Below are 22320 nucleotides of genomic sequence, written 5' to 3' on the forward strand. Positions count from 1 at the left end.
CACTACCAGGCTGTTTAATACGTTTACACAGAACAGTTTTCCAATAGCTTAACCGTAAACTTCTCACGACGAACTCAGATACAATGAAATGTGTCGTCATATCTTGTCATTTAAAGGCTAGATAAAGTTAGCTTGCTTATGTGTATGTTCGGTGTCCATCGTTTGAATAAGAAAAATAAACAGTTCACCAGTAGTGTGTCTTTTTAATGTAGTATATATAAGAACAAACCTGAATTTTTTGCTGCAAGTGATAAAAATAGGCGAAAAGCTACGGTACGAATAGAGTGAGAACAATATTTCTGGGTGTGTTTAGGGTGGGGTTGAGAGAAGGAGTTAAAAAAGAAAAACTAGTCAAGGGGACCAGATAAGACTTCCTGTAGCGTAGTTTAGAACACAGTGTTTGTGGACAGTAGAATGGGCGTGGAAGGGCTAACCATATGGTTTGGTCGTCACCTGTATGGTAAGAGGTGGGGCACTATTGAGGTCGTTAGCTCTTTTGGAAGGGAACGTTCTCTTGTTGTTTGCACGGGTGGATTTTTTACGGTCGTGATTGAAAAAAATGTATGAATCAAGAATGATTTAAGTTATATTTTCCTTTCCACAGTTTTCTCGTATATAATAAATGGTAATTTTGAAAGTTTTCCTGATGTGTGTATTATCTAATAATAAGTATTATTATTATTGTGTATATGAACGATCACATTCAGAGGTGGGTGCTATAGCTTGTCCTTATTATGTCAGTAGTGTTGATATTTGAAGAGAAACTTTTGCTTAGCTTACCAGTATGATTCTTGAAAGAGGTGACAGCTGTGCTTACAAAGTAATACTATACTTTGATAATTAGGTTGGTTGCAATTAACACGTAGTGTATTTTGTCTCGTTATGACAGAATAATAAGGCTTACGAGCAAAACACTTTTCATCGAATGAACGCTTTACCTTTATTAAGACGTTTAGTAAAATTATAATTTGTTCGACATATCAACATGTTCTGATGAGGACAAGCTTCTTAGCCGAAAGTTTTGTTGAATTTTTATTAAAAATAGTTGTTTCTACAAAAGCTGTTGTCTTTTTAATTTTTTTCAGAATAATTCGAAATATCGGGGGTTGATTAACAAATGTTAATGTTTTGAGTGATCCCTCTATAAATATAATACTTTCCCTGTAGATGGATCTTCACCAAATTTGGTATGGAGGTCGTTGGATCTTTGAGCAGATACATACAAATTTTGCATTTTGTGTCTTGTAGTTTTTATGAGCGTTTTATTTTGCAATTATATACAATGGAAACAACTTTTTATCTCCTAAGATAACCTTTCACTAATCAAGAATTTACATAATTTCTCTCCAGGGGATGGGTACTCCAGGTAGTTATAAATAATGTTCGATGTGTTTGTATCAAATAGAAATCAGTGTTTCTTTGTATCTCTGAAATTTTATAACCTTATTCCATAATACCATTTACCTGCAGCAAAGCAAACCTCACATTAAGAGTTGTTTGAGATTTGCTGAAGACGTTTCTATATTTTCTAATTCAATTTTCAGAAAGTATTCAATGAATTATAATTTCAATCAGCGCTTTAACGTCAACTCTTTACTTTTATATAAATTTAAAAACATTAGTAGTGATACAGTATCTTTATATATCATTCATTATTAATTTAGATTAAAATATAATTTTAACAAAAAAATTCCATTTGTATTATCTCTGTTTAGGTTAAAAACGTTTGTGGGCACCCGAAACGGTCCACGAGATCTTCATCAGAAGTTACCGATTCTGAACAAGAAACAAATGGACGAATAGTAACTTCGAGATCGGTTGTTTCCACGTGGCACGTTCATCTCCAAAATTTTGTCAAGAAGTTGTCAGAATCTAAAGGATTCTACGCTAAACTAGCCGATGACATATGTAACGATCAAACTCTAGCTGCGAAAGGAGAATCAAACTGCTGGAATGGAAAGGAACTTGGAACGTGAGTAAACGACATGTTTGAAAGTGTACTGCTTACGAGATTAAACATTTGTAAATGGAACAGTATTTTGAGGGAAGAAAACACTTTTTAAACTCCATTGACTTTTCAGTTAACAACAAAAAGTTGTAAGTAAATAGAGAATACTCTCAGTTAATATGTTTTACTGACGACAAACAAATATACACGTCTGGCCAAGCGCCAGTGTGTAAAGCAAAACTAGTGAATACTAATTACTTATGGTAAAACTACGAGCCTGACAATTAACCTTTGGCGTTCCTTAAGGTCAAACCAGTCTGGAGTAATAATTCATAATGACGTTGAATCCTGATAAAGACGTGTGTATATCTAGCAGTGAAATGTAGTTAGTTGTTTTGTGTGATTTATTTTATTATTTGAGAAAGTTAAGTCAACTTTCAGGAACAGAAGGTTTTACTGATATTTCTTGTTAAAAGATCTATGTTTAGTCACATTATGGAAATCACTTCGTCACATTTATTGCAAAAATAACGATATTTTTCATTGTTTCAACAAAAACTGACGAGTGGTAGTTGTACCATTAAATTACAGTAAGTTGATTTATGTATTGTTTGGAAGTAAGTACACAGTGGGCTATCCAAACTGCAGAAATTACAATAAGACTGATAACAGTTGTTAACAATTGTTTCTTTATGGCTCAATACGGATCTACAGTAAGAAACATACAAATTTATGTCCCCCTATCTGGTAGTTCAGAGGTAAGTCTGAAGGCTTATAAGACTAAAAATCGGGTATCGATACCCATGGTGGGCAGAATACAACTAGCCTACTGTATAGGTTCGTGTTTATCAACAAATAAGCAAACCACTGATTCACGAACATAAAGTGTTATTTACCATAACAAATGAACAATTTATTTATCTTGAAAGAACAATAGAAGGAATTAGTTTGACGATGCGTCTGCTTACGATATAACAACAACAGACGGAAAGAAGTATTTAGTTGGGAGTACTTAGTGTGAAATAATAACTTGGAGTACATAATCTAAGAAAATAATACTTAACCTGAAACAATAATAGCTGACAGTTCTTAGCCTGACACAATAATAGCTCTCAGTTCTCACTCTGAAACGATAATAGTTCACAGTACTTTGTCTGAGACAGTAAAAAGCTGACAGTTCTTACTCTGACACAATAATAGCTGTCAGTTTTTAATCTGAGACAATAACAGCTGACAGTACTTAGTCTGAGACAATAATAGCTGGTAGGCTTGAGTTGAGACAATAATACGTGGAAGTACTTAGTCTAATACAATAATAGCTGACAGTATTTAGTTAGAGACAGTAAGAGCTGAGACTCTAGAACAGTAGTAGCTAGCAGTACTTAGTCTGAGACAGTAGTAGCTGAGAGTACTTAGTCTAGAACAATAATGTATGGGAGCACTTAGCCTGAATCAATAATAAACAGTATTCAATACTACACTTTTAATATTACTAATTTCTTTCCAGTAGAGAAAATTCGCTTTACTATTAAGGAAAAAATAAATTTATATTATGTGCAATAAAAAATTATCGCAATTTCGTAGTACAGCACAGTTTGTTTATTGTTGAAGCTTTAGTTTTTCTTTTTGTCGGTTTATTTCAGTCATCTATTCTTTCGAAAAGAGAACAGTTTCTTACTAAGTAAAAAGGCCAGTACTAAAATTGTTTTTATAGTGTGTGTGTATATATATATGAAACACTATATAAATATCAGTTGTTTTTAATAATTGATTCTCTATATCTCCATATAAAATATTAGTTAACCTTATTGTGGGAAGAAAGCGTGTATGCTCTTGGCTAAAATGATAACCAGCTAATTTGTTATTTGTGTGTAAAGGGAATGAAGTGTTTCCATCGTATTATACCCCAGAGGGGGAGCTTCTGTTCGTTCTTTCTTCCTTTTTATGCAATAGAAAAGGACGAGGGTTGCGAAGGAAGATAACAAAGGACTCAACATGTGGTTCTTGACCCACGTAACTAGGAATGTGTCGGCAAGAGACAGGAGCTTACATCTTTTCTATCAACCTCCGTTTATCTGATAGCCCACACTTAAACTACAACACGCACTTTCGGCTCTGTAAATAGCCCAGTCATCGTAATTCTTGTAAGTGGGGTCTGTGTTTCTTCATGTAATTTTAGTGAAGTGTTCCAACACGCGATACTTCTGCAGTTCTTTACTGTAAGATAAAGGAGGCAATTTTGATAAACCGAACTTTGCACTCGCCACGCTCGTGCTGGATGTGTGTTTATGAATCAAGCAGGTAAAACAACAGATGGCTAATACATTATGGGCTATTTATCCTTTATAGAGATGATGGTATAGGAGTACCAACTATGGTAGCAAGCTATGGAATGTCAACCAGGTGGCTGGTAGTTTATTATAGAACACTACCGTTTGTTTTTTGTTATGAAATGGGTGAACAGTTTGAAAGCTACACTTAAACAAAACAGGTTTTCTATTGTGTAAAGGTCTTGTACTGAAAATGCAAAAGTGTACCGTGATACCATATATATCGGAGTATATGTTGCTTTCGAAACAGCTGTATTTGTGGATAACGAATGTGACTTAAAAGCTGTGAACTATTTTTATTCGTTTATGTTAAGAACATTTAAGCTGGTGAAGATCATTGTATTTCAGTTCCTTTGTTGATGATGTTTTCAAACCTACGTTTTTATTAGTTTTCAGTTGTAATTAGTTCCAGAATGGGTTCATGGTACGTTAGTTTTGTATTTTTACAAAACGCTGTACTAGAAACGTTATCTGTTGGCCCGACATGGCCAAGTGGTTAGGGCGCTTGACTCGCAATCGGGAGGTTGCGGGTTCGAGTCCTCCTCACACCAATATGTTCGCCCTTTCAGTTGTGGGTACGTTATAATGAATCGATCAATCCCACCATCTATTGTAGCCCAAGAGTTGGTGGTGGTGAGTAGCTGCCTTCCCTCTAGTCTTACACTGCTAAATTAGGAATGGCTAGCGCAGATAGCGCTCGTGTAGCTTTACGCGAAATTCAAAACAAACTAAACTTATCCCATACATGTCATTTAATGTAGGGGGAGAAAGTAGATAGCATCTATTTAAGTCTGGGTTATAGATTGTATCTACTTATTTTAATGTAGCTTCTTTTTATAAATACATTTCAATCAAAACTGCCTTCTCTCTCTCTTTCGCTACATATTTTTGTAACAGAGCAGGAACCAGCTAGTTTAGAATATAAAAAAGGAAAGCATAGAAAGGCGAGTACGAAAGCGTTTTAAGAAAAACGATTGAAATAACACTCACGTTTTTTATTTTATTTTTTCACTTGAGAAATTATAATATTTCCAGAACGACTTTGGTCGTGTTTTAATTTGATGTTTAGAATTCATTACTGGATTAAAATATTGTAACATAGTATTTTTAATATGTGTGATGTTTAGAGGTTCTTTGTTAATTTAACTGTTGTTTGTTTGTTATTATTTTGCAATATATAACACAGTTTAAATAATTGGATGTACTACATGCTGTAGTGGTTAATGCATGAGTCTGGGGATGAGATACGTTTCGGACTCGTAGCATCGACCAGGAACTATGTGCATGTATAGAGAATATGAATTGATGTTTCAGGATGTTGTCAGTTTGGTTTGTGTTCATAAAAGTAAGTGAAATCATTTGGAATAATCCCTTTTTTAAACCTAGATACTGCGAAATCGACATAGACGTCACTGTGTTACTGCTGAACTGTACATTTTGTGGTGATGCAAAATATTTTTTGGGGAAAATTGTGCTGTGTTTTTAAGTAATAAGATGTGACGTCATCTCCGGTCTCATGTGACACATTCGTGCCCAGTTATGTGGGTTCTAATAATTATAAAACAAAATGTTGCGAACCCTTTCAGACGGCCCTTTAGATGGATACGATTAAATACTTGAGATGTGAAACTGATACCTCTGTTTTGGACGCGCATCGTTCTCTTCATTCATTATCTAAGCCTAAAGTTTCTTCATGCGCTTCACTGTTTTTTTAACCGTTCTCATATACTTTCAACTGATAGCCATCAAGAACACGTTTATGTTTTACACGTTTTTGTATTTAAACAAATGGCGCTTTGTATGAGAAAAAATTAAATGCTTAAACACAAAGAATTAAAGGTTTATTTGGTTATGATAATTTGTTAAAATGGTTCTAAATGTACATATTTTTATATCAGTGTAAGCGATTATGAATGCAGGTAAACATATACGAAACTATCTGCAGTTACATAAATTTTCTACACAAAAATTCTTAATTTCGAAGCATTTTCTGGTGCTTTACAATTAACTAAAATATTCGGAGAGCGTAAAAATTAATGTGCTGTAAGTGTGAATAGATTAGACTTAATTCATGTACTCAAAAAAATGAAGTTAGGATGGCTTAGTAGAGGTATGCTTGGGTTATGATTGTTTCACGAAACAGAAAAATACATAAATGAACTTAAAATATATGTAAAATATAGTGTAAGAAAGTTTGACATTGATATAATGTATGTATACAGAGGTGCAGAAAGTAAATTAAGATAGGGGCTAAAGTGTATTTGAACAAGAGAAGCGAGGGGATGTGCGACATCGGTACACTAATCACGCCTGGGACCCAGGGCTCGCCCTATTGTCCTGTTTTTTTTCAATTTCGCGCAAAGTTACACGAGGGCTATCTGCGCTAGCCATCCCTAATTTAGCAGTGCAAGACTAGAGGGAAGGCAGCTAGTCATCACCACCCACCGCCAACTCTTGGGCTACTCTTTTACCAACGAATTGTGGGAGATTGACTGAATGTAAGGCTCGGCATGACCAGGTAGTTAAGGCGCTCGGCTCGTGATCCTAAGGTCGTGGGTTTGAATCTCCGTTACACTAAATATGCTCACCCTTTCAGCCATCGGGGCGTTATTATGTGGCGGTCAATCCTACTGTTCGTTGGTAAAAGAGTAGTCCAAGAGTTGGCGGTTGGTGGTAATGACTAGCAGTTTTCCCTCTAGTCTTACACTGCTAAATTAGGGACAGCTAGCGCAGATAGCTCTCATTTAGCTTAGCGCCAAATTTGAAAACAAACGAAAAACAAATTTTATGTAATGAAGAGGAAGGTCGACTTTGTAAGCCCTTAGACGAAGAATCTACTGAAATAGGAGAGGAAAACTCTTACTCAACTTAAATGATTTACTAACTCAGTTTCTGTAAAGTGCCTACAGTTCATTAGAAAAAACTTTGTAAGGTTTATGAAACGATGTGTGATGATTGGTATAGAAAGTAGTTCGGTAACTTGTGAACTGATGTTATGTAACGTATAACAGCAATGGTACTAGTGTTTTAAAACGAAGATCCAAACTATATATTACTGTTATGGGTAGACATTTTTGAAATTATTGTAATCATATCAAAATTCAAATAGGTATTGCTAGACTTAACCGGTTTGTCAGGTTTTATGTATGGGCTGGATTATTTACAGAAGGTGTCTGTGACTTCTTGGCGATAAATGTGAACAATAAGCAAACAGCACACAGCTCGCTTGATTTAAAATAATGTATTAAAAATAAGTCAAACGTACATACAATTGTTACACTGTTAGCTCTATTTGGAGCTTTAAATAATTGTATCTTTCATCAAAATCCACACAGTCTGGTTCAATTACTTGAGAATACAACTAACAAGACACATCCTTCTTCTATACTCCATTATTACAATATAATTTGTGATAAGTTTCTTTTAAAAATCTTCACCATGCGCTTTTTTTCGCTAAATTCACAATCACGCGGTCTAGATCTATCTGATTAATTTCTGATGCACAAATATAATTCTTACGTATATATTGCGAACCGTGGCTACTGCCAAATTGTTTGTTTGTCTCTTGTTTGGAAAGCTGCACACGCAGGCAAAGCTCAACATTTACTTTTGAATTGATGGGAAAACAGGCTTGTATAATAATTATGCCAAATTTTATTTCACAAGAAGAATATCATACACTAAAGTGTTATCAATTAATCACCTTATCATTCATATCTCAAAATGTGGCATGACTTAAAAGAATAAAATTGTAGGTTTATCGTACGTTACTGTTTAGTGGCTCTGAGCACAACTGAAATGATCAACAATTAATTTTAGCAGTGGGCAGTATACGAAGGTTAGAGCTTTGGCTCTAAGAGAAATCAAGAGTACAATACAGTTAACCTTTTTAAAGTTCATGAAATAATTTAAATTGATAGATTAATTTAAACTTTTCCCGTCACCGGCGATGGGTACTTTTGCTAGTGACACAATAATACTAAATCAAAACAATGAGAAAATTTTAGAAGGTTCTGGTAACATGACGCAAGAATATAACAATCATTAATTCATAATTATTGAACTATATACCATATAATGTGTAAATATTGACGAAAACAGACCTGCGATAAACCATCCTATCGCTTCTAAAAATAACTAAATTTAACACTTGCGCTATATTACTATCTGAATCATAGCCCTCACATTGAACTTAAAGGGGACACAGTTGTGAATTTAGTGTAAATAAATAAAAGACCTGTTAAGGCATTGTTTTAAGCAACAGTAATCTGTGCTTTAATCTGCACAGTAAAATAATAACAACAACAACAACAAAAAGATTAGGAATTGTTTTCCGTGAAAGTTGTAGTAATATTATCCACAAATAAAGAACCTGTTAAGGTACTATTGCACATAAAGTTGTGAAATGATTGTACACACCTAAAAAGTGATTAGACATTATTGTGCTTAGCAGTGTCTGCAAACTTATACCACTAGAAACCGTGGTGGGCAGAGCACAGATAGCCGTTGGTGTAACTTTTTTCTTGATGGCAAACCAACAACAGTGCTTAGCATCATCGTGAGATCATTGTACGTAATTAACATTTGGATTGAATATTGTTCTACGTAACAGTTTTGGAATAATTGTACATAAAAGTATTTTAACAATTGTGGAATTATTTGCATGCGTGTACACAGTATTGTTATAAGTTACAATTGTAGAAATGTTGTTGCAGAATTAAAAGCCCGGTTGAGAATTTTTAGTACGTAACAAATGTTTGAAGTTTTCTAAAGGTGACTTTGAGACATACTAGTTCAAACTTCATTAGCAAGCAGGTTGAAATGACATCTGAATAGACTTAAAATAAGGGTATGTAGAATGTTACGATAAATTGTTTGAGGTGAATTATGGTGTTATCGGCTAAAGTACACAGCAGTTAAGCCTCATTAATCATTGTTATAGACAACAGCTTGATAAATAACAGTTACGGAGACTTGAATAGTCACAAGTTAACCCCAAGGCCTCCGAGGGCTGACGTAGTTCCTCCCAGTGCCTTTAAATTTAAGAGTACTTTTGTATCTGCAACAACGTTTCAGTTATTCAGAAAGCGGTTCAGTTATAAATGGAAGCTTTGCGTAACCAGATGTAGCCGGTATCTGTGACCCTGCCAGGTGATTATAACGGTATTCTGGAAAGACTTTAATGGGATATTTTTCACTAACCTTTCTACGTTATTGATATCTGGTGCAATCTGCCTTTACTTAGTAGAGTTTGGGTTAACTGCCTTCACGGTTTCTACGATTTGGTAAGAAAAGTTTAATAGGACTTGTTCGTTTTGTGAATAGTGTCATTCGAAACTTTCATCATGTAGTTCTCTCGCTAAGAAGTTCCAAATGGTATGATGGGTCAGACTGCATGCACCATAATAAGCGTATAAAATGGCTAGTTAGTTCATTGACCTATCCTGTATTCTTGTCCAACCTACTTTTCAGTAGATTTCAGGAAGGTTTGTCTCGCTCAGTGTGTTTTGTCGATATAGCATTTTTAAAAGGATGGTTAGTGTCAACGTAATTATTGAAATTAGATAATTTTTGTGCTTCCGGCGTTTTTCTTAAACACGTGTTCCGTAATTTATTCTAGTTTTACTCTCAACTGTTATCTTATCTACTTTTGTCCGTTAATCATTTTGTTATCTGTACTTTGGGTAACGATTTTTCGGTTTTCTGGAATCCGTGAAATTTACACGAAGTTATGTGAAAATTTATTCTACCGTAATATCATCCTTTTGATTTTGTATAACAATCTGTTATTGATTCTTGCGAATTGTTGGACAGTGGCCAGTTTACTGTCTTGCAACTTTAAAATCAAATATTCTATTCCGCGCGGTGGAGTAGCAGATAGCTCTTACGTGGCTTTGCTGTATAACAAACACACATACACTCTTACGTAAGAAAATTTTGTATGTGTACGAGCAAGGCCGACTCATTTAGAAACTATTGATAAGAAGTGTCTTAAAAACCCTCTAGTTAATTCAACATTGTACAGCGGCAAGTCTACGGATTTACAACGCTAAAATCAGGGGCTCGATTCCCATCGGTGGACTCAGCAGATAGCCCGAGATGGCTTTGCTAAATGAAAACACACACACACACACACACACACACACATTCAACATTTTCGAATGTATATTTCTGTAAGATAAAAACTCCAAACAGATGAAAATTTGATAATTCCAGACACAGTTCTTGGAACCGTTTAATTTTCAAACGATAAGAAACTTTTAATCAGTTAACAGTTTTAAATCTTAGTGTTTTGATGCCAGAGAAATGAAGTCACGACATACCTACTTACGAAATAATAAAAACAAAACCACTTACATGAAAACTATAAACAAACGTCTATATGGTTATATAAATAAAGCTTAGCTATTGGGCTATATATCGAAAGGTCTGAGGTTTGAGCTGCATAAGACGCTGAACGCGCTCTGCACGTTCAAATAAAGGATATTATATTCGTAATCATCAGTATCGTTTTAAAAGTAGCCACACAGATGGATGTTCTTACTTTATTTAGGAGTTATGAATTAGGGATGGTTAACCTAAATTTCGAGAACGCTGATCCATACTACATTGTCTGTGTGTCGCATAATATGTAGTCCATAACTTTTTTATTTACATTTTCTCCCCACTGAGTCGAATAATCAAACCAATTTAATCGGAGAAGCAAGGTAAACTTAGCTGCTCAGTAGCAATGTTACTATGTTGGAGAAAGAACAACATCGTTATACACGGTGTTCGGAAAGTCACTGTGCACTTATATATTTACTAACAGAAAAACTGCACAGTGACTTTCCGAACACCCTGTATTATAACAAACAGATAAGGCCATTCAAGTAGCTTTAATTTTTAAAGCTAATGTATTGGTCTAAGTACATCCCGATTAAAATATTGTCAGTATAGATAATTCTTTCTTCCGTTTTATGTAATCTGATTTCAGTAATCTCTGAATTAATACACTACATAGAAAATTCTAAATTTCCCCTTCTATGAAATTTCATTTATCAGATTTACACCGCTAAAATTAGGGGCTCGATTCCCCTCAGTGGACTCAGCAGATAGCCCAATGTGGCTTTGCTATAAGAAAACACACAAACACATTTATCTGTTTTCATTCTAGTTGAAATTTATACTCTGTCTTCGAAAGCATCTTGTATTCTCACTCTCTGTTTCTAGCCCTAGCGCGGCTCAGTGGTAGTTAGTGGGCCGTACAGTGGATCCAATAATTTTTGGTTCGTATCCTGTTATATCAGACAAACAAAAACATCGGGTTCCTCACTCTAGGGCTATGAGTGCATTTTAATACTTACGGTGAAATTTCACCATCCTGTTAAAGTAACCTCTAAGTTCGCTGGTAGGAGGTTCGTTTGTATGTTTGCTTTTAATCTTGCGTTAATCGTCCCTAATTTGCAGTGTAAAACGAGAGAGAAAGCAGTTAGTCATCACCACCCACAGCCAACTCTTGGAATACTCTTTTAACAACGAATAGTGGGATTGACCATCACGTCATATCTGCCCCCATGGTTGTAAAGGCGAACATGTTTGGTGTAACGGGTATTCGAACACGCGACCCTCAAATTACGAGTCGAGCTCCCTGACCACTTGGCCATGCTGGGTCAGGTAGGAGGTTGTCTAGCTGTTTTCACTCTAGTACAATGTTTTTGAAATTGGGTTTTGATGACCATTAGGGGTCAACGAGCTATACCCGAAATTTCATAAAATCACTTTAAAATATGATTTACACAATAAAAATATTTATCTTAAAATTAAACTTATATGAATTAATACATTTAATTGTAGGATATCATGTTTACTGAATGTTTTCAAAACAACAAAAAAACATCGATAGGCGTGGAGCTTCGAGAAAAAATAAAATAAAAGTGATTCTCTGGTTATTAGTCAATCACTTTAAAACTAGGGAAATTTAACAAACAACTCTCCTTGTTTATGAAATCTGATTTCAGAATTGTTGGAATCAGTACACTGCCTTCATTACGTTCTTCCTTCTGTCTAATAAAATATGGATTTAGACTTATTAGAATTAATACAGTTATATTTTGAGGGAATGTTACCTATTTCGTCTTCCATCCTTTCGCTCTCTAGCATCTAATTTTAATATTGTTGGAATAGAACTTTTGCTTGCTTTAGTTGGAGAGTATTACTTTTCCGTACTGTTCATTTCTCTCTCTCTCTCTGTTTTATTTTATAATATGAATTGGCTATTTAAAACATAAATCAATAGCCTGAGTATCTTCTAGCCAATAGAATCAAAGTAAATCCATAACGGTGGTGACCGGTTAATCGACGCTGGTGATGTTGTTCTGCATGCTGTCAAAATTCCTTTATCGAAACCTTGCACTGTCCCAGACCTGCTTTCCCTCTCTCTTGCTACTGTCTATGTTTAGCCATTTCGGAATACCTTGGTAATGACAGTTAAGTTCGACACGGTGGGCAGCCCGCCAACACAGAGCATACCAACCACCAGTATATATGAGTGGGCTAAAAAGGTGTCTCTGGTCCTAGCATATAAAAGTAGAGGCAGTCACTTGAATACTAGTGGAAAGAAGATTTCCGAGAATATGCGTGTTAAATGGTATGTGTATGGCAATGTTTGACGAGAACCTTACATAAGAGCATTTATATATCAAAATAAACTTCGTTAAGGTTTTCTTAATTAATATAAATAAATATAACGAGTTACACACTAATTATATTCTTCGTATTTGAACTCTCGAAAAGGGCAAGCGTGTTTTAAAAAATCTTTTTTGTAGTAATATCACAAATCGTATTTTGAGAGAATTTTTTTTTATTCGCACGAGATTTTCGTAAACGGACGGGAATACTCTCACAAAATTCCTTTTGTCTATAAACTTAGCTCTCTACTTATTTTTCTTAAAAAAATATGCTTTTGTTTACTTTGTTTTTATCTAATTTCCAGTAAATCATTATATATATCTATAACTCCATATTGCAGCTTTAACTTACAATGTACGTTAAACTACGCATCATATGATAAAGAATGAAGCCAGAATCACGACTGACTAGTGAATTTAAAAACATGCCAATGAACTTCATTCACAGACTTAAATATACCTTTCTGTTGGAGAAACGGGGATGATAAACATTTTTTTATACATTACCAAACACCCCGAACCACGTCCTCATTATCTTTAAATGGAGAGGAGAGGGCTACTACCCCTTGACATAATATTAACTTTGACTTAACTACACCTCTACAGTGTAACAGAAATTGCACTATTTGTTCATTCGCTTTTGATTCTTTCTTTTATAGTCTTCTTACAGACTCAGTCTGACTGACAACATAAGTTTCAAACTTCTTCAAAAACGTCCTTAGCAATCTTTTAATTATTGGTTTTGTCTACATGTGTATGTAATGCATTTTTTTTTTCAAGGGGGAAATAAAAGATTAGCGCAGACGTCCAGCGCAAGTTCATTGTTCTTTAACTCGACAGTGTACATCTGACGGCTTTATTACTCTGTTTGAAGCTTCAGTTGTCAACCGCCTTGAGATGCGTGTGTTTTTCTTGTAGCAAAGCCACACTGGGCTATCTGCTGAGCCCACCGAGGGGAATCAAACCCCGGATTTTAACGTTGTAAATCCAGAGACATACCGCTGTACTAGCGATCCATTGACTAAACTGAAATTTTTAGTCTAAATATTTGAACGATTGTTCAAATACACACACACACACACACACACACATATATATGTCTTGAAATATTTTTCATTTGGGTTTTCATGAGTTAATATCTGTTCAGAGTATATTCTGACATTCATATATTCACCAAGAACTGGGTATCTACTATTTTGTTGTAGTTGGAAATAACTGAAATCAGACATTCACTCATCTGATGACGCTCTGACTAAATAAGGGAAGTTGGCTGTCTGCCACGAATGTATAACATGTTAGAGAAGAAAATAAATATAAAAATAAACCGGAAAATCATTACTTACGAATACTGTATAAAACACTTCGTAGAAGAAAAGCTGGGTCATGGGTAACAGAGGTTAAAACTTTTAAATAAATTTGATCCATAACTGATCTTATTGGATGGAACAAAGTAGGCTGATTGAACTTTGAAACTACCGTGTTTCTCCGAACATAAGACAGGGCTTATATTAATTTTTCACTCCAAAATATGACACTAGGGCTTATTTTCGGGGGATGTCTTATTTTGATATATTAAAAAAATGAAGTTACAAAGTAAAACTATTAAACTAACCATTTAAAATAAACTATTATTAAACTATTAAACTAACTGATTAATACTTAAACAAACTAATTAACTAACTATTAAACTAATTAATAAATTATTTTTTTTAATTTATTTCCTTTTCCTGCCACTCTTAACTAGGGCTTATTTTAAGGGTAAGGCTTATATTAAAACTATCCCCAAAAATCACACTAGGTCTTATTTTATGGGTAGGTCTTATTATCGGAGAAACACGGTAGTTGTATAGATAGTAAAGTCACATCTTATTTTTTTCTGTTGAATGCATAGGAAAACGTTTAATGTACTGAAAAATGTTAAACTCTTTGCTGTTCTATTATTTTTATGAGAAAGTCATATCTAGTACTAAAAATACCCTCCGATCGCTTATTTTACAAAATAGATTCTTATCTAATCCAATGATAAGAAACTGGCAAGCTGGGGTCAAATCTGAACAGTTTTATTTAATACGCTAGTAATTTGCAGATAAGGTATATGAAGTTATTGGTACCTCCATCACACGTCGAAATATTTATACGAAAATAAATAATAAACACGTTTCAACACTTTGTTCGCATAAGAATGAACACAAAAAGAATAAACTTAGATCATATTTATTACTGTCTTGTTAGAAAAATTTCAAAAGAACTGTAAATCGTATATTTATAAGCTTTTGTAATTTGCGAAAGGTGTCTAGGCTTTCGATATATACTACCGCAATGTGACACCTCATTTCGAATACTTCCTACCACTTATAAACTGGTAACTATTTTTTGTTAACGTGCTGTATTTAATATTAATTAATATAATAATTATTCTATGCCACTACCTAAAATAAAAATATGGTGGATCAAAGTTTTGAAATAGTTTTGGTGGCTACTAGTTAAAAGTTTGTGGTTTTAGAACGATAAATTTCAAAAGAACTGTAAATACTTATACTTATCTAAATTTTACTGCAGTTGTGTCTGTTAGGCCTAGCTTTGAATTAGAAGAAACATTGCCAAAACATTAATTTTCACTTATAAGTACAAATATATTTTAATTGGTAATAGAATGATCGCAATAAAACACATGTATTTCTAACTTGGCTTTCATTTAATCGAGATTTTGTTTTCGCTGAATTCTGTTTTACTACATTCAGCTCCAGATAACTCTGCATGGTAAGCTTGAGAATTTATAAAACCACAATTCGACGTTCGATCCCTGTGATGGGCATAGCACAGGTGGCCAGGTGTAAACTTTGCATCTAGAAACAGCCACACAAGTCATTATACTTATTCTATTGTAAATCGAGTTGTTTAGAACATGGTCATAGCTAAGGTATAACTTGCAGAATGAAGAATATTCGAATTTTTCGTGAAATAGTACAAACGTTATTCACACCAAATGAATGTGTGACTAACTATATTTTTATGTCTACGGATATCGACTAAATTGATAAGCCTCGTTCAAATAATAACTCGGAAATGGCGTTGCAGAAACACAATAATTCAGTATAAAGGCCTGAAATTTACTTTTCTAATTGAAATAATAACTAGTGTATGAATAAACGCCCTCACTTTTTTGTATGTGACTTTGTTCTGTGAAACTTAATTATATTTTCAAGAATAAACTGAAAAAAATAGTCAGCTAAGCGAGTATCTTTTACCGACATTATTATTACATATCTAAAAAGTTATAACGAATTGTTTGTTTTTGAATTTCGCACAAAGCTATTCGAGGGCTATCTGTGCTAGGTGACCCTAATTTAGCAGTGTGAGACTAGAGGGAAGGCAGCTAGTCATCACCACCCACCGCCAACTCTTGGGCTACTCTTTTACCAACTCTTTTACCACGGCTGAAAGGGCGAGCATGTTTGGCGCGACGGGGATGCGAACCCGCGACCCTCAGATTACGAGTCGCACGTCTTAACAAGCTTGGCCATGCCGGGCCATAACAAATAGTAGACGGAAGTATATGATTGAAGAAAGGCATAGCACGTATACAAAACTAATTTACTTTCATTTCACATTTGTGAATAACGGTCAAGATAATTCTCTTTTACGATAAAAAAGTAAATATTTCATAAATGAACCTATTTTGAAGTTTCTTTCTGTGTTTTGTCTTTTACGGTGATTTGGGGGACACATGTAGACTCGCAAGTATCTGAAGTTTGTATGCATCCGCGTATTAAAAGAAAATAATACAATGTCAGAAAGTTTAACGAAATAACTGAAAACATCAGTGCACTTCCCCAGCAGCTTTTGTTTAAGCCTTTATTTGTGCTTAGTTCTTGAACACAAAGGATAAAGATTTTCAGCGCTTAATACGTTCCCGGGCACTTTTTTCATGTATGTTAACCACTTGTCTGTACAGTATTATCGCACAAGGCTAAGAATCATCGTATGTTTCCCAAACCCACTCACTCTGTGAGAAGTAAGCCGGCCAAATAGCTTTTTATCTACTGTCGGCGGTCGTGATGCACTGACGAACTGTCAATAATAATAGATTTAGGCTCTTCCGATATCATATGTATTATTTACAAAAAGTAGTGAGTTCGCATATAAATCTAAACGTTAAGAACTGACGATATTTTAGAAATAAGTGCAGCTTTAGTGCAAGATGTAAATACAGAACGCCCACAGTGTGTTTTAGATAGAGAACAAAATTCTACTGCAACAATAGCTGTAAAGATTTAGATCTCGTTCTGTTTTGAACGTAAAGGTAATCACGAAAATGGTCAGTATTGCTAGCACCATCCGGTACAGAATGTGGTGATTCATATTCTCGACCTCAGGGATTGACGTTTTATTTAAGGATAAAATACATTAGTTTTAAAAGTAGGTTAGCGTGTCTGTTGCGTTTCTAGTTGTTCATATTACTGTTTCTAATAAATGCATGTTTAACTACGAATTTGTTGGTGTTGTAAGCTGTGTTTTTTCATTTAATACGTTTGTATCGAATTGCTATTTGGCAATAAGATGGTTGTCGTCACTTTATGAGCGCGTGCCCTGACGTCAGGGATTTTCTCTTAAAGCTCTTTCCAACAGTAGTGGCATTATAAAACAGTGAATTAATTTGTTTGTTTGAGGTTAAGCACAAAGCAACACATGGAGTTATCTGCGCTCTGTCCATCACGGGTATTGAAACCCGGATTCAAGTGTTGTAAGTCCAAAGACATACCGTAGTGCCACTGGAAGTATGAATTAATTAACTGAGTTTTGGAACATTAAATTCATACTCTCGAAGAAATAACGTGTAGTGGACAGCGGGCGAAGTTATAAAGTATTTGTTGTATTAGCATCAACTGAAATTTAGGTTTACCGTTAATGAACATTAAGCTAACTTGAAAGTCCAAGAACTAAAACTCTATCGTTGTCATTAAGTATGCTGAACTGTGTTTTCTTCCCTTTTCCGAATAGTACAAGAAACTGTTACAAGATTTGTGTTATAATACAACTTTGAAGAAAAACGAAAGCGTAAACTTCAAGATGTGGCAGCTCTCGTCTCAGGATCGAAATAATCATTTTCATAAAGATCACGTGACATTATTAATCTAAATGTGGCCTTAGTTTTAAACTTGGAACCAATATAATGTCTGATAGACGTTTATATGGAGGTTTTAGTATTTTTCTTCAAACTTAATTAGTTAGATACACTTTAAATATTTAAACGAGTCCACAGTGTCTTATTTTACACGTTTTAAGTTCCTAAGCGATCATTAATATGAATTGGGGGGTTAGAGGAGGGGAAACTCGTGGAAATGTGTTGAAAAAGTTTTCCTACTAGGCTATCATGGATTGCGTCAATGTCTACGACACCATAACGGTTTCCTGTCATTTGGAAATAGTTTGTGAAACCTGTAGGATTTAAAGGCAACGTCCGGTCTGGTAATTTCCGGTCCCGTAGTTCCTGCGTTAATATGGTTGTTGACATCCATCTGTTAGTGAACAAAATCCGACGAGGAGAAATAGATCACATTGTTGTAGTATAAAGTTAAAGAGTTAAGTAGACAACAAACGTTAAATTTTATTATTAACATAAAGCAATAAATGTTGAGTAAATCACAAACAAAGATTAATAAGCGTGTTTTCTTTCAAATATCAAACTTCATATTAGGGTATTGAATTATATAAATTACGGTTTTCTTACAAATAACATTTTCATAAATGTATGAGACTGTTAAAAAAAACTTCCTAAGTTAAAGAAGTGTCACTGTACTTGTAGTACATAAAACCCAACTTTATCCGTGCCTTTCTCAAAAGCAAGCACGTTTTAAGGAATCTAGCTGACCGAGCGTGTCTGTTACACAATAGAAACTGACCTATCTTCTCCTTTCAACAATTAATATTCTCACAGACAGGATCCGGGTATTCAAACTGTAATAATGAAGGCTTATCATTTGAGCGTGTAACACCAAACAGGAGTATTCAGAAGAATACTCAATACGTTTTAATATGAAGTTAATTCTACGAGTAATGGACTTTGTATTAAACAATACTGTATTTGTGTTAGCTCTAGAATTACCTTTATGAAACTCATAATCACATTATTATTGATTACCTATGCACCAAAATATTTGTGGTTCCATGTCGTTTTTGGTCATAATATCCATAATATGAGTTACGCAAATATTTAAACATAAATAGCATGAACATTACAATTCCATTCATAATTCCTGGTATACCTATGTATATTTTACATATTTTTGGGGGATAGTTCTGTACAGCGAAAACTGTGACTGGTAAAACAATATAATTACTTGGTATTATATAATACCTGGACCACACTTAATGAACGGTATATAAACATGCTGATAGGTTGAGGTTGAAGACAAACAATACGTGTTATAATTCATGTAAGTCAGTAAATTTAGTGCTATAGTTTATAGTGCCAGAATTTGCAACATATGTGACTTCACCATCACACTAATGGCTCCCCAGTGGCACAGCAGCACGTCTTCTGCGGTCGTACAACGCTAAAAACCGGGTTTTGATACCCGTGAAGGGCAGAGCACAGATAGCTGTTTGTGTAGCTTTGGGCTTAATTACAAATAAACAAGCAAAATTACACTAAAAAATTCATATTTCCTTTTTATTTATTTTGGATTTCGAAAACAGGAGTGTTCTGTAAGCACTGTACACCCGCTCTACATCTGAGTAATAGCATGTTGTAACAGTTTCATATTGTAGATGGAATAATGAACAAACTTACTGGTTTAATGTTCTAAATTTTTTAGTTTTTTTTAGAAAGCATCATAAAATAAAATATAATTACAATTCACTTACTTAGTTCACGTCATTATAATTGTTATTCGGAAAAACTGACAATGTAACAGCGCCTAGATCCTAATATATCCTAGCTGGCTTCAAGAGCCCTGGTACTGAGCGGAAAAACAAAAACAAAAAACTTAACCCTAAACTCTGACTTGTGACTTAAATAAAAGTTGTAATAATTGCAATTTGCGTAATCAGTCTAGTTCAGACAACAATATGAACGTTAATTATATAAAATAGCAACAACATTAATTAGAAACCATAACATGTGTACAAAGCACAGTTTTGTGTCCTTTTTAGAAACGTTAGTACGGTTGTATTTTGAATTTTGCGCAAAGCTTCACGAGGGTTATATGCGCTAGCTGTCTAATTTAGCAGTATAAGACTAGATGGAATGCAGCTAGTCACAACCACCCACGGCCAACTCATGGGCTACTCTTTTTTTTTACCAACGAATGGTGGGATTGACTGTAACATTATAACGCTCCGACGGCTGAAAGGGCGAGCATGTTTGGTGTATTAGGGATTCGAACCCGCGAACTTCATATTACAAGTCCAGTGCCTTAACCACCTGGCCATGCCGGCCCGTTTCTCAGCCATTATGAAATATTGGAGTTCTTTTGACAACAGGGTGTTGTAAGTAAAGTAATCCACAACACTGCCCTTGCTGATTTATTTGATTTTACAATTCCCGTAAAGCTACACAAGAGCTATCTGCGCATAGCCCTCGCTAATTTTGTATTTGCACCATAAAGGAAAAGCAGCTAATCGACAGCATCCATCGCTAGATCTTGAGTTAAATTTGTGTGACCGAATAGTGGAATTGACTGTCACTTTCATAGTGCACGCAATGTCCCAAAGTTCAAAATGAGTTGTTTTTTTTTGCGAGAACGGGACACAAACCACGAACCCTTGGACTCACAGGCGAGACGCATTAATTTACACAATATGGTCTAATAGTTTATCATAACTAGTATAGGAATATGAAAACCTGATAGTTATATCAGTGGGGAAAAATAACTTTTATTTTGTTTTTGTATGTGTAAAATATCGCAGTCGGACATCGCTTCTTTATGTTGTAGCGTAAATAGTGTTTCAAACTCTTTATTTCGTCAAAAAACATGCCATATTCCACTTATTTATATTTTTAATGTCTCTGCGGTTGAAACTTCGTGTATTAAATTTCAAAAGAGAAAATGTTAGTGTTGATATATTTATTGGTTAGTAATAGAACTAGGCTTAGGGTTCTCTGACCTGTCTGTACGTTCATCCCACTTGAGGTGCCATTCAGATTGTACATTTCAGTTACTCATAGTACGAGTTTGTAATATTAGCAAAACTGTAATGATATAATCATGTCTTTTATAATTGGCCAATTTTGTTATTTAGTAAAATTTTTTTTTTTCTGGAAATGACCTGTGGTCGAAAATAAAAAGATAGATTTGTAAACCAACAGCAGACGGATGCAGTCGCTCATGATTTACTCATATCAATTAGACGTAATGGACTTCCTTATTTGCCGCTTTTTTAAAGCACTCCTTAAAATTCGTTTTGCAGACAGTAAGAGCATTTTGATAACTAATTTGTCTGTCATATGATCTGGTTTCCCAGCTGGCCTAATGATTCTTGGTATACAACGATCGGTCACATCGGCACTCAATACGAAGATATGGTGAAGTTTACGTTCACTCATGGTATAGTAATGCGCAAAATTTCTTATCACACGTGTGTATGTTAACGAATGATCCAACATTTATGTAAGTGATTTTCAATATTCGGGATGCTATTTTACAGTCGTTTTGTGTTATCAATAAAATAGTAAAACCCTTTTTTTTTTTTTATCGAAACGGAGGAAAATGTGTATTGAAAACTATATTTGAATTTCAAGATCAAGGTATTGAGCCAAAGAAACTTTTACAGGTGTCATTTGTGCTTTGAGTCTGCATTCCTTACGTGCCAACCTTTCCTCGAGATTCACGTGCTCTGTGGTTCACGCTTTAAGGAGGGGCAGACGCAGACGTAACCAACCACTTACTAAGGCGTCTAGTTGTCTGGCCAGGGCTTGCCATCCCCACTTACCCCACAGATTTATAGATATGTAAGATTTGAATGCCATACTTGTGACGTCACGGTTTCCGGTGATCTATCACAGGAGAACTCTAATGTCCCCTTAATTATTTTTTTTTCCATATCCGCAACGATATTGACAAAATCCGTTTGGCTTGCATTTTTAAAGTGAAGAACGTATGTTCCGACAGACTTTTTTTTTTTGCATATCTTAGTTTCCTTGACCCCTCCACTTCTTAACGTTATTAGATTAGTCTCACTAAAGATTACAAGCACAAAAGTACTAATTCTTTCCAGACTTATGAACTTCAAAAAAGATCACAAACACATTATTTACATGATACTCAAAACGTTTAGTATGTTTCTGTTTTATTCATTCTTGCCTAGTCTGCTATTTTATTAAAATATGTAATAAATAGAACTGGAAACCACAAACAACAATATACAGAAT

At 34.7% G+C, this 22320-nt stretch overlaps 1 protein-coding gene across 4 annotated transcripts in view; it reads left to right on the plus strand.

Moving 5' to 3' along the window:
• Positions 1-22320, plus strand: part of LOC143232281 (glypican-5-like) — a 108298-nt gene that overhangs the window by 53970 nt on the left and 32008 nt on the right. For all 4 annotated transcript variants that reach the window (XM_076467477.1, XM_076467478.1, XM_076467480.1 and 1 more), the window contains one exon: positions 1716-1972. In XM_076467477.1, the coding sequence (XP_076323592.1) occupies positions 1716-1972 (257 nt within the window). The remainder of the gene's footprint in view (positions 1-1715; positions 1973-22320) is intronic.

Source organism: Tachypleus tridentatus, chromosome 11 (assembly GCF_004210375.1).
Source record: "Tachypleus tridentatus isolate NWPU-2018 chromosome 11, ASM421037v1, whole genome shotgun sequence".
In the NCBI taxonomy this organism is placed as follows: Eukaryota; Metazoa; Arthropoda; class Merostomata; order Xiphosura; family Limulidae; genus Tachypleus; species Tachypleus tridentatus.